The 13,822-nt window shown below is 44.2% G+C and overlaps 1 protein-coding gene across 1 annotated transcript in view; it reads left to right on the top strand.

Moving 5' to 3' along the window:
* DDB1 (damage specific DNA binding protein 1) overlaps positions 1–13,822 on the top strand; it is a 31,530-nt gene that overhangs the window by 9,814 nt on the left and 7,894 nt on the right. Inside the window, exons 10-21 of the mRNA XM_061201814.1 lie at positions 334–436; positions 3,421–3,496; positions 3,590–3,698; positions 6,814–6,992; positions 7,089–7,252; positions 7,331–7,438; positions 7,599–7,806; positions 8,611–8,706; positions 8,815–8,926; positions 10,440–10,563; positions 10,872–11,036; positions 11,762–11,856. Of these exons, the coding sequence (XP_061057797.1) occupies positions 334–436; positions 3,421–3,496; positions 3,590–3,698; positions 6,814–6,992; positions 7,089–7,252; positions 7,331–7,438; positions 7,599–7,806; positions 8,611–8,706; positions 8,815–8,926; positions 10,440–10,563; positions 10,872–11,036; positions 11,762–11,856 (1,539 nt within the window). The remainder of the gene's footprint in view (positions 1–333; positions 437–3,420; positions 3,497–3,589; positions 3,699–6,813; positions 6,993–7,088; positions 7,253–7,330; positions 7,439–7,598; positions 7,807–8,610; positions 8,707–8,814; positions 8,927–10,439; positions 10,564–10,871; positions 11,037–11,761; positions 11,857–13,822) is intronic.

Here is a 13,822-nt window from a genome sequence, read left to right as displayed (position 1 = left end):
GATTAAGCAACTTGTCCAAGGTTATATAACTACTAAATGGCAGGTATGTCTGCCTTCAGATCCTGTGCTCTTTCCAGTAAACTAGGTTCCCAGGGTGGAAACAAGCTTGCTAGGAATAGTGGTAGGAGCCTTTTGCTTCTTGGACTAGGACATCCTGTCTGCTTGATAAATTTGAGAGACTTTGGAGATCAACCTCTGCTAAGTCTGCATCCTCAAACCTAGCTCCACAACAAAGGGTCCTTGGATTTAGGTATAGCTTGTTTACTTTCTGAGCATCAGTCTAGTTGCCCCAGTCTGGAGGGGCTTATTTAGAAACCTTTTCTCTACTTGCAGCTGGTCACTTGCTCTGGGGCTTTCAAGGAAGGCTCCTTGCGGATCATCCGGAATGGAATTGGAATCCATGAGCATGCCAGCATTGACTTGCCAGGCATCAAAGGTACCCTTTTGGTGGACATAGGATGCAGATCTTATTTGAGTGACTTTGGCCTCATTACATGTCATGAAGACACTTCCGGGGGGAGCTAGAGGAAAGCAGATCAAATGAAGAGTAAAAAAAGTCATAATGCCAAATAAGCGGTAGATGCTTAAATATATTGAAAAGTTCCAAAGTAAACTTAAAGAGAATATTGACCAAAATTGGATAATGGAGTAGAGGAATGGTGGAAGAAAGATTACAAGTGAAATTTAATGTTGTTTATGTAAGGGAACTGATAGAATCCCTAAAGAGAGAGGAGACTGAGAATATCATAGAAAGATGTACATGTAAAGGTAACTTCTAGAACAAAAGTACAGATCTTTGTAAATTCCAGGAGAACTATAATAATCAAAAAGATCAAAGAAAGACTACATAGTGAAAGACTTTTATAATATACAAACAGTAAACATAACCAAAAATAATATGACAGAACTGATATCAAACACATGTATGAGTAACTCATGTAGCAGACATCTGATACCAGTAAACATAAATGGGCTAAACTCACCTGTTGTAAGAAAAAGATGATCAGATTGGATCATAAGGCAAAAATTAATTCAAAGTAGTATATAAGAGGCACATCTTAAAAAAAAGTAATTCAGAATATAAAAAAGTAAGAGGATGAGAACATATTAATAAAAAAATAGAGGTTTATGAATTAGGAAGAGATCATAAAACTACAAAACTCAAGAGAATCAACTGAAAAGCTAACTACAGACAATAAGAATTCATGAAGGTAGGATATAAAATTAATGTACTGAAATCAATAGTTTTCATGTAAAAACGCAATTAGAAGGTGTAGTAGAGGGAAAGAGCCAATTTACAATAGCAATAAAAAGATAAAACACCAAGGAATAAGTTTAACAAGAATTGTGCAAAATCTATGTAAGGAAAACTTTAAGATACTCTTAAAGGATTAAAAGGATAGACTGATCAAATGAAAAAGACATGCCAAGGTCTTATAAATTAACATTATAAAGCTTTTTTCTCTGATTTTTATATTTAATGTATTTCAATAAAAATATCAATAGGTTTTTTTTCTTTGGCCTGGGCAAGTCAAAGTCCAAATGGGAAACAGAAGCAGCAAGAAAAGCTAGGAAAACTTAAAAAAGAGCAATGAGACGGGCCTAGTCCTACCAGATATAAAAACGTACTATTAAACCTTAGAAATTAAAAGTGTGGTTTTGGTGCACGAATAGGCAAGAGTCCCATGGGCAGACTCAAATGTTCCGAAATAGACACAACTGGATGTGGGACTTTAGTGTACGATAGTGGTGGTATCTCGAGTCGGTAAGGTAAAGATAATTCTTTTGAATAAATGGTGTTGGGATGACTGGAGTCATTTGGGAAAAGATAAGTTTGGATCCATACTGTGCAATGTATATCTTGCTAGACTCTAAATGGATCAAAGACTTAATGTAAAAAAATGAAGCCATACAAAAGCTAAAAGAAAAAGGTGGTGAATTCCTTTCTAATTTTGGAGTGGGGATAGTCAAACAATGACTCAAAAGTACAGAAGCCAAAAAGAAAGATTAATAAATTCATCAGCATAAAAATAGAACACTTCTGCATGGCAAAAACAAAACACTGTAAGCTAAGTTAGAAGAAATGGCAAATTGGATAAAAACATTTGTAGTTCATCTTATAGGCAAAGGCCTAATCTCTCTTAATTCATAAAAAATTTCTAGAAAGACCACGAAATTTCCTGCCCCCAAATTAGCAAAGTACATGAATGGACAGGTAACAAGCCTAACTTATAATAAGAGAAGTGTGAATCAAAACAAAATAGCGATACTATACTTTACCAGATGCCCAAATCCAAGTTTGACAACGCATTGTGTTGGTGAGGCTGTGAGAAAATGAGCATGCTCACTGAAAATGTCTACGGAAACTACAACTGCATTTAGTGATTTGCCGCGCAAGCCCAATTCTGGGCATCTAGCCCATAGACCTTTATATGTATAAAATGACATAAATACAAGATTGTGGCCTTGTATATTGTGGCAATATACTGAAAAAGGGTCCATCAGTGGGAACTAACTAATAAACTGTTACATCCATACAATTAAATACTGTGCAGATGTCAAAAACAAGAAACTTTTCTGTTCTGATAAGGGCTCAGGCATATATATTAGATGAAAAAACGAGGTGCAGTTTGTGATAGGCTATTGTATATGTTGGCTTGCAACACAGTGTTTACCTATTTTCCTAAATTAAAAAGAATTGGAAGGATAAACTATTATTGTTTACTTATTTGGGGGCTAGGTTGGAAGGAGAGGTATAGGGGTGAGATTTCTGTGTTAAATATTTAAAAAATAAATTTTGGGACTTCCCTGGTGGTTCAGTGGTTAAGAATCCGCCTGCCAATACAGGGGACACAGGTTTGAGCCCTGGTCCGGGAAGATCCCACATGCCATGGAGCAACTAAGCCCGTGCACCACAACTACTGAGCCTGCGCTCTAGAGCCCACGAGCCACAACTACTGAGCCCACGTGCCACAACTACTGAAGCCCGTGTGCCTAGAGCCCAAGCTCCGCAACAAGAGAAGCCACTGCAGTGAGAAGCCCGCGCACCGCAACAAAGAGTAGCCCCCGCTCGACACAACTAGAGAAAGCCCGTGTGCAGCAACGAAGACCCAACGTAGCCAAAAATAAAATTTTAAAAAAAATTAAAAAATAAAAAATAATTTTTGACTTTGAGTCATGGAAATGAATTATCCCATGCAAAATCAAATGAAAAACTTAAAAATATCAGGCTCAAACAGCTTTAAAAATATCTAGCTTCTTCAGAGTCTTAAAGCCAGGGAGGAACAGAGTGGGTATTTCATCTCAGGACTGACGCCAAATTTCTCGCTCTTCCCGTGAGGTTAGGCTGCTCCTTCCTTAGATTGTGGGAGCCGAGTGTTGGTCTGTGCTGTGCCTCTTAATCTTTGATCTTTGTTCCAGGCCTGTGGCCCCTGCGGTCTGATCCTAATCGGGAGACTGATGACACTTTGGTGCTCTCTTTTGTGGGCCAGACAAGGTAAGATGAGTCTGGTGCCAGCTCCAGGTGCTCGTGAAGGTTGCAAGGTGGGGCAGCTGGTCTGGCTGACCCTGGCCTTCTGTTCTGCTGCAGAGTTCTCATGTTAAACGGAGAGGAAGTGGAAGAAACCGAACTGATGGGTTTTGTGGACGATCAGCAGACTTTCTTCTGTGGCAACGTGGCTCATCAACAACTCATCCAGGTAGTAATGGGAGAAAAGGGCGGGCCTCGTTTACACTTGAATTTGATCTGGAGTGCAGTACAGAGTACCACCGGATTTTTGAAGTCAATTTTTATGGCTCTAAAAGTAACGTAAAAAGGCTAGGGAAAAAATTGAAATTACCTAATCACCCACTACTGAGAGCAACTTAACTCTTTTAACTTTGGAGTTGTTCCTTTTAGCTTTAATTTTTCTTTGCACATGTATGTACGGTCGGCCCTTTGTATCTGTGGGTTTCGTAATACACGGACTCAACCAACCGTGGATCAGAAATATTTGGGGTGGGAATTCCCTGGTGGTCCAGTGGTTAGGATTTGGCATTTTCACTTCCATCCCTGGTTAGGGAACTAAGATCCTGCAAGCCAAGGGCACGGCTGAAAAAAAAAAAAATGGGGAAAACAAACTTCAGAAAGTTCAAAAAGCAAAACTTGAATTTGCCGTGCACCAGCAGCTATTTACGTATCATTTACACTGTATTTACAATTATTTACATAGCATTTACATTATATTAGGTATTATAATTAATCTAGAGATGATTTAAAGTACACGTAAGGATGTGAGTAGTTTATAAGCAATTATTGTTTCATTTTATATAAGGGACTTGAGCATCTGCGGATTTTGGTATCGGCTGGGGGATTCTGGAACCAGTCCCCTGCAGATACTGAGGGATGACTGTATATTGTATTTATTCACATTTTCTTTTATGGATGGGATCATTATATATATATTTTTTGGGGGGTGGGCAGGGGGATATCATTTTCACACTAATTATATCCTGTCTTCTGAGACACATTTTTTCCCCGTGTTATAGTAGTAGTTAGTATATACTTACTTGGAGAATACTGAAAAGCACAAAGAAGAAAAAAAACTAGTCATAGGCTACCGTCCATATATGACTTTTGGCAGCACTTACAAGGTACTGATTATTATAACCAGAGTTCTAACTCTGTTCAGATCCTCATTTTTTAAATCTTTCTGTGATATGGGGGGCATATAGCCTTTTGGCACTTTTGTTAGCTGTGAGAGCCTGATTTGTTCGCACCTCTCAACGCCTGGCTGTCTTTTTAAGTTTGGAGTGACCATGATGCTCTTGGTTTTTTGCACACCCTCCTCACCTTTTGAGCCGTTCTCCACACTGAACAGAGTCAGTGATTTGCCTGTGGCAGGTATAGCACTTGAGGGCCTGAGGACTATTGAACTGTCTCTTATCTTTTTATCCTCTTGGTCTTCCTTTTAGGCAACAGGCAGTGGTGGGTTTGGTAAAAACCAGAGGGAAGCTTCTGTCAGTTTGTTGAACAAATGTGGGAAGTGCCCAGTTACTGACTCATCGCTTTGTCAGTGTTTTCTAACTGGTGGCCTGAATACTGGCCCCAACTCACATATCTGTTGTTAAAGGCCTTTCCTTTTTTTTTTTTTTTTTTTTGATTTTTAGAATTATGCTGCTGCCCTGGTTTTATAATTTACACTAGACCAGACCCTTCAAAAGCTGATTTCCTATTTTATACCAGCCCAATTATTACTAATGATGAGTTTCTTCTTTTTTTTTCAAGGGCAGTATTAGGTTTTTAATTAAAATCTTTAGTCTTCCCCATTGAAGCTTCTGAAACACCTTTGTTCAGCCATCAAAAGGACCACATTTTCTGTGTATGAAACCAGAGTTCTGCTTTCTGATCTCTCCCAAACTAGAGCCTTTCCTTTCTCAGAGCTGTGATCCTGCAGCCTCGGCTTGGCATCACACCCTGTCCTTGGTCCTCTAGACCCTGCACTGGGGCTTGAAGACAACCACCCCTCCCCCTTTGGCTCCTCTAGCTTTGAATTACACGTAGACCTTGCTGGCCTTAAAAAAATAAAAAAATACCTTCTAGACCCCAGGACTTCCCTCCAGCTATTGCCCCATCTCCGTCTTCATCTAGATTCTGGAATCAAAAAAGTCTGTCTACACTGGCTGTCTTCCTTCTCCTATCTTCACTGCAGGCTGCCTGATACGACCTCTCCTACTAAATTGGGTGCACATTCCAGTAGCTGCTGCCTCTTTCTTGAGATGTGTCCTTCCTGAGCTTCTGTCTACTTCCCTCTTTTCTAACTTTCTTTCTAACCCTCTAAATGAGCCTTCTCATGTACTTTTTTTTTTTTTTGAGGCCTGTCTTTTTTTTTGAATTTTATTTTATTTATTTTTTTATACAGCAGGTTCTTATTAGTTATCTATTTTATATATATTATTGTATATATGTCAATCCCAATCTCCCAATTCATCCCACCACCACCCACCCCCGGCCACTTTCCCCCCTTGGTGTCCATACTTTTGTTCTCTACAATGATGGGCTTCTTTACCAAATGGAAAGACTAATAACCCTTTGAAGTATTACGTAATCCCATTGTAGTTCATTAGTATGAATAATAGCTTGTAGTGTTTCTGCATCCCCCATAGTGTTTATAATTCTAAAGGGCTTTCCTCTTTAAGTAGAAACTCAATTTTGATAAGTAAGGTATATTGATACATAATAGTGTTATCAACCTGTTTTTTGTTTTATTTCAGTGATGAAATAAATGTATAAAATGTATTCATACATAGTAAAGAACTTGTATATTTTGGATATTTTATTTATTTTATTTTATCTTTTTTGGCTGTGCCGCGTGGCTTGCAGGATCTTAGTTCCCTGACCAGGGATTGAACCCGCGCCCTCGGCAGTGAAAGCGCGGAGTCCTAACCACTGGACCGCCGGGGAATTCCCAGAACTTGGATATTTTAGAGGTCTGATTTTTGGGTTGAGAAAAACAGCTAGACTTGTAGTCGTAGGTCTTACTCCCTCGATACCTTTCCATAGGGTGTGTTACCCAAGCCTTACTCAGAGTGAAACAGGCCTTCTCTTTTTCTGCCTGTAGGTATGTAAGCTGTAAGCTGCTTGAAGCCAGTCTTCTTCAGGGCTTCAGCTAAAAATGACATCTTCATGTAATTAATCATTGCAGAACTTTGGAAAAATATATCTATATGGCAGAGGAGCTTATTCTTAGGGTTCCACCAGGGCAGCATTTACCACCTTCTCACCCCTGTATAGATCCCTGCAGGGGCTTGGAGACATTGCTCTTCTTTCTCTAGATCACTTCAGCATCTGTGAGGTTGGTCTCTCAAGACCCCAAAGCTCTCGTCAGTGAGTGGAAGGAGCCTCAGGGCAAGAACATCAGTGTGGCCTCCTGCAACAGCAGCCAGGTAGTGGTAGCCGTGGGAAGGGCCCTCTACTACCTGCAGATCCATCCTCAGGAGCTCCGACAGATCAGGTGTGTGTTTATCTGTCTGCTCTTTTTGCCCTCCCTGTTCTCTGGGACTTCTTTGATCCTTGGATTCCTTCCTCTGCCATATTCTTCCTTGTTCAGCCACACAGAGATGGAACACGAAGTGGCCTGCTTGGACATCACCCCTTTAGGGGACAGCAATGGAATGTCCCCTCTTTGTGCTATTGGTCTCTGGACAGACATCTCAGCCCGAATCGCGAAGCTGCCCTCTTTTGAGCTACTGCACAAAGAGATGCTGGGTGGAGGTGTGTTTCTTCTAAGGACCTGGGTTGGGATCAGAATCAGAATTTGGAACAAGAACTTAATGTACCTCTTTCCCACAGAGATCATTCCTCGTTCTATCCTGATGACCACCTTTGAGAGTAGCCACTACCTCCTTTGTGCCTTGGGAGATGGGGCGCTTTTCTACTTTGGGCTCAACATTGAGACAGGTGAGACTAGCACTTCGAGTGAGGGGCTCTTCGGAAAATCTGGAGTATTGGAGTTGGCAGAGTTCTTAGCCTCAGGGTGCTGCTTTTGAAGCTTCACAATCCAGCTGTGTGTCCTGTTTCGTTTCTTTCCTTTTTTCTCCGGATGCCGTTCTTTCTGTAGGCCTGTTGAGCGACCGTAAGAAGGTGACTCTGGGCACCCAGCCCACCGTATTGAGGACTTTCCGTTCTCTTTCTACCACCAACGTCTTTGCTTGCTCTGACCGCCCCACTGTCATCTACAGCAGCAACCACAAATTGGTCTTCTCCAATGTCAACCTCAAGGAGGTGAACTACATGTGTCCCCTCAACTCAGATGGCTACCCTGACAGGTGAGCCTCTTTTTCTTTCCTCAGCAAGAGCCAGGAGTGAGGACATCGTGTTGTTTTCCTCAGACCCTCCCCCTCCAGCCCTTTCCCAGTGACAGAGTCAGTGACCAGCTGAGATGGGAAGTATAGAGCAGAGGTTTGCAAATCTTGGCTATGCAGTAGAAACACCTTGGAAGCCTTTTTAAATGTACAGAATTGTTTTTGAATCCTTCTTAGAGTTTGATTTAGTGGATCTAGGGTTGAGCCCTAGATCTGAATCTATATTTTTAGAAAACCTCTTAGGCGATTCAAATGATTAGTCAAGTTTCAGAACCCCTGATGCAGAGATCTTTATGTATACCCCTGGAGCAGGGTTTCTCAAAGTGTGGCTCCTCATGGCAGCCACAGCACTACCTGGGAACGCATTAGAAATGTAAATTCTCAGGCCTCACCCATGGATCCACTGAATCAGAAAGTCCAGGGTTGGGCCCAGCAGTCCAGTTTAACAAGCCTCCTCGCTGATTCTGATTACAGCATGGTTTGATAGTTTGAGCATCACTGTTCTATATTCGAATGCTTTAGTATTAAATTGTTAGCTGTTAAAAATCTCAGCCTGGGCCCAACCAGACCAATTAAATAGGAAAATCTCAGGGGCAGGACCTGGCATGTTCCCCAGGTGCGTTTTAGCATAGAGTCATAGTTGAGAACCACTACCCTGGGGTAAGCTAGCGTAATTCTGCCTTGTTTTCCTTCCCCTTATGGAGTTGCCTCGTAGAATCCTTTCCTATCTTGGGTCTACTCAGTCTAAACCCAGAACCTTCTTTCCAGCCTGGCACTGGCCAACAACAGCACCCTCACCATTGGCACCATTGACGAGATCCAGAAGCTGCACATTCGTACAGTTCCCCTCTACGAATCTCCCAGGTGAGGGCAGGGTAGGGGAGCTGCAGGGGCAGGGGTGCCCTGGGGGTTGGTGTGGAGCGCCTCAGACTTCTCCTGAGGGGGCCCTGTTGCTCTGTACTTGTTCTACAGGAAGATCTGTTACCAGGAGGTGTCCCAGTGCTTCGGGGTCCTCTCCAGCCGTATTGAAGTCCAGGACACGAGTGGGGGCACAACTGCTCTGAGGCCCAGCGCCAGCACCCAGGTGAGGGCAGTGGACAAAGAAAGATGGTGTGAGAGCGGGGCAAACTGTTCTGTAAAGGCTCAGCTAGCAAATAGTTCTGGCTTTGCAGGTCATATGATCTCAGTCACAACTACTCAACTCTGTCTGCCATTACAAAGGCAGCCATAGACAACAGGTGGGCATAGCTGGGTTCCAATAAAACTTTATTATTTATTTATTTAAGAAAAAAAAATTTAATTAATTAATTTATTTTTGGCTGCATTGGGTCTTCATTGCTGTGCACGGGCTTTCTCTAGCTGAGGTGAGCGGGGGCTACTCTTCGTTGCGGTGCACGGGCTTCTTATTGCGGTGGCTTCTCTTGTTGCGGAGCACAGGCTCTAGAGCGCAGGCTCAGTAGTTGTGGCGCACGGGCTTAGTTGTTCCGCGGTATGTGGGATCTTCCCGGACCAGGGATCAAACCCGTGTCCCCTGCATTGTCAGGCGGATTCTTAACCACTGCGCCACGAGGGAAGTCCCAAAACTTTATTTAAAAAAAAAAAAAAAAAGTATTTATTTATTTATTTATTTGGTTGCCCTCGGTCTTAGTTGCAGCAGGCAGGCTCCTTAGTTGCGGCTTGCGGGCTCCTTAGTTGAGGCATGCGTGTAGGATCTAGTTCCCTGACCAGGGATCAAACCCAGGCCCCCTGCATTGGGAGCACGGAGTCTTAACCACTGCGCCACCAGGGAAGTCCCCAATAAAACTTTATAAAAACAGGCAGTGAGCTGGATTTGGCCCCCTCATTAGAGGCTTGAGAAGAACTTTGAGTAAGCGTGGCTGTCAGTGATTTTGCTACTTGGTAGCCTTGCCTGATGAATAATTCCTTTTCTCTTAACATCAGTTTGGGTGCTTTGTGTAGGGTATGGGTAACAGTGCAGTATAATAGGTAAGAGCATGGGATTTGGAGTCTGACAGAATTGGCTCCGAAGTTTATTGCTAGCTGCGTGACCTTGGGCAACTTCAGTTTTCTCATCTGCAAAATGATAATAGTGGGACAGTATGGAGCCGCACATCACAGACCCAATGGAGATGTTAGCTGATCATTTTATTCCACGTATTCTCTGCCTTCGTTGCTCGCAGACGTCTGTGGTGTGGCTTCTTCCCTTAATCCAGAGTAGAAGGTCTTTACATTTTTCTTTTTATTTGCAGTGCTCTCCTGCTCTTCCCATTGAGAGAGGTGAAATCCTGTCACTTTACTAGGGCGCCTGAGTTTCTCGATTGTCGTAGCATCACTGTTTTAGTGCTCTTTAATGCCCTTGGATTCTGGCGGTGTTTTGGATTGCTGTGTCAATACCATATGGAACTTGGATCCTTAGCCTTGGTCCCTGAGTCCTCTTGGAAGCCCTCTGTTCTTTAGGCTCCATGCAAGCGGCCAGCTTTAAGGTTTCCTCGTTCAGACTCAGCCACTGTTCCCTGATCCTGCCTGATGCTCACTCTGTTGTTCCCAGCACCCGTTCTGCTTTTGAGAGGGGTGATGTGTGTTCTCTCTGTTCCCAGGCCCTGTCCAGCAGCGTCAGCTCCAGCAAGCTGTTCTCCAGCAGCACAGCCCCTCACGAGACCTCCTTTGGAGAAGAGGTGGAGGTGCATAACCTCCTTATCATTGACCAGCACACCTTTGAAGGTGCAAATGAGCTCTTTCTGTCATTTTGTACGTACGTCCTCCCTAAGCTAGGCTCTTCTGGGCTCTGCTGTATTCCAGAATTTGATAGACACTGGCAGACCATCCTAGGAGGAGCAGAAAGGGGTGGGGCCTCTGAGTTGGCCATGAGTCCGGAGTGCTGGGCCTCCTCAGGTCAGAATAGGTTGGTGAGGAGACAGGAATAGCAGGAGGCAGATCTGCTTCGAGCCGAGCTGTGGGCCTCACAGAAGTACAGAAGCGTGCTTGCATGGGGGTTGTCAGCCAGTCGCGTCTCTTCTCCTCCCTTCTAGTGCTCCACGCCCACCAGTTCCTGCAGAACGAGTATGCCCTCAGCCTGGTCTCCTGCAGGTTGGGCAAAGACCCCAACACGTACTTCATCGTGGGCACGGCCATGGTGTACCCTGAAGAGGCAGAGCCCAAGCAGGGTCGTATTGTGGTCTTTCAGTATTCAGATGGTAAGCGGACGCAGTCTCCGGCTTTTGAGAGATTTGGAACTGGGAAAGTAAGCAGACTCTTTTAGGTTTCAGTCTCAGTTACGCAGAAGAACTTGGGTTAATTGCTGTGACGTGAGACTCACGATGTTTCTCTTAAGCTCTGGATGATCTGAATGAGTTGTGGAGTATGTGAGCAGAGGCACAAATAAAATCTAGCACGTGTTTCTTCCTTTTGTACTCTTTGAAAGGAGGGAACAACGGGGAGAGGTGAACTATGAATAAGAGAACCTGCCGACCAGAACGAGAGTTAGGAATCCTAGTAGGAATCCTAGGTGTGTTTCCCACTTGGCTGCTCAGACTTTAAGGTCCTCTTCCCAGCGTCAGCACTTTGCGTTCACTTCTACATCTTTTCTCATCTCCCCTAGTCAAGATGGTTCTAAAGACTAGCTGTCAGCCCCGAAATCTCAGATTAGATGGCTGAGATGGAATTTGGTCTCCATCTTGAGAGAGAGATCTGGAGTCTCAGGGTGGGAGACACATCCTCAATGCTGTGTAGAATCACTGCACATTTGGGGTTCACACTTCCAGCGGTGGTTAACCCCAGTGTATACTGACTCTTTATTTCCTGCTTTCAGATGAGTGGTTTTGGGGGCAGGAATTAGAGCCAGAGGGGAAGCATGGGATTCTTTTGATTAGTTAAAGTGTGGGCTCATAAAGGAGACTTAAGAGTATCTTTTTTCCCCCAGGAAAACTACAGACTGTGGCTGAAAAGGAGGTGAAAGGGGCTGTGTACTCTATGGTGGAATTTAACGGGAAGTTGTTAGCCAGCATCAACAGCACGGTGAGGCCCCTCCCACTGGTGTCATGCCTTAGGCCTCACACCACTGTCCACAGAACATGTTTCCCTTGTATTTCTTGAAGCTGCACGTGTATCACGATTTTAAGGATAACAAAGTAGTGAGTATGGAGGATGGGGTTGGGAATATGGGGAGCTGGGGTTGGACCGGACAGCAGATTTGGTTATGTGAAGCCCAATCGTATCATCCTAAGCGCTGCGGGAATTGAGAAAGGGGTAAGAGCTGTGGTCCCTGCGCTTAGAATGTGTCGTGACGTGAGAATATTTCGTCTTTGTGGAACAAAATGAGCCAAACCGCATTATCCTGAGTACGTCCCTGAAATGCTAGGCCTGTGAAATATGCCACTTTGCTTCTGGCATGACCCCACCTCCTCCCTTGCAAAAAAAAATGAGTTTCATGGTCAAATACATTTGGGAACTGCTGTATCCTGTATCTTCTTAGAAGCTTCATGGTGCATCTTATCATATTAAAGGTTCTGAGAAGATCCAGAGTAGAGAGACATTATTTAAATACTTTAGATCGACCTTCATTCCAGAAATATTAACTGAACACTTGCAGTATACCAGGCACTGTTTTGGTAGTTGGGATGTAGCAGTAGACGGAATGGACAAAGAGCTAGCCTTCTGGGGCCAGTGAGCAAATAGAATACATATGTGTACCCAGGACGATGAGAAATACATGGTGAGAAACAGAAACGGGACAAGAAGCCGAAGGAGTAACAGAGCAAGCATGGCAGGTGGTGCTGTTTTGTCCCGTGGCCAGGAGGGTCTTGTTTATGCAGTGGCATTCGGGCAGGTTCCTGAAGGAAGGGAGGGAGCAAGCCATGCCTCGGTCTGGGAGAAGACAAGTGCCAGGAGTCCCGGGCCAGCCTGCGCTCTGTGCTCTGCGCTCTGCGTGGGTGGGCGCTGCTGGGTGCCGGGAGATGAGTCCGAGAGGCAGCAGAGGGCCAGCACTTGCGGAACCTGATAGGCCGAGTGTGTAAGGACTTTGGGTTTCACTCTGAGGGTGATGGAGACCTCTAGAGGGTTCGAGCGAATGAGTGACATGACTGTAGTTATATTTCGAAAAGCTCATTGCGCATGCTGGAAAAGGTCGTAGGGGACCAAGGGTAGAGGCAGTGAGATCAGTTAGGAGGCTCTGGTGATGATCCAGATAGCAGTTGATGGTTGCTGGGAGCAGGGTGCTGATAGAGGAGGTGAAAGGTAGTCAGATTCTGCAGATGTTAGTATTGAGGGGCTCTGGTGATGGATTGAAGATGAGACGTGAGAAGGGAATAAAGGGCGAAGAGTTTTGGCCTGAGTAACAAGGATGGTGTTGCTCTGTACTGATGGGGGGAGATTGTGAGTGGAGCAGGTTTGGAGGGGAAAGGAAAACTGTTTCTTTACTCACAACACTTCTGACACCATATGTATGGGGTTTTTAATCCCTATACCAACCGGTTTTCCAACCAGGCGTCCTATAGTTTAATTGAATTCTGACATTAGCCACCCAGCGTTAGTGTCAGACCTCACAGGTTTAAGGGCTCAGTCCCACAAGACTGTCCTTACTTCAAACCCCAGTCCCAAGTAGTGGTCCCCAAACTTCTGTCTGACTTGGTACAAAGTCAGGGGTTCCCCAAATTCCCCACCCCCCTTAGGTTTGATAATTTGTTGGAAGGGCTCACAAAATTTGAAATGTTTACTTATATTTGGTGGCATATTACAAAGGATTTTATAAAGGATACAAATTAACAGCCAGATGGAGAGGTACGTAGGGCAAGGTCCAAAAGGGTCCTGCGGGCAGGAACTTCTGTCTTCGTGGAGTTGGAATGCACTACCCTCCCAGTATGTGGCTGTATTCACCAACCCAAGAGCTCTCTGAACCCCATAGTTTAGGGATTTTTATAGCTGCTTCTGTATATAGGCATGATCCATCATTAATTCAATCTCCAGCCCCTCTTTCTTCCCCGGA

The sequence above is a fragment of the Eubalaena glacialis genome, chromosome 10 (genome assembly GCF_028564815.1).
Source record: "Eubalaena glacialis isolate mEubGla1 chromosome 10, mEubGla1.1.hap2.+ XY, whole genome shotgun sequence".
NCBI lineage: Eukaryota > Metazoa > Chordata > Mammalia > Artiodactyla > Balaenidae > Eubalaena > Eubalaena glacialis.
The sequence above is the reverse complement of the archived record's forward strand: the minus strand, read 5'-3'. Positions and strand labels throughout refer to the sequence as shown.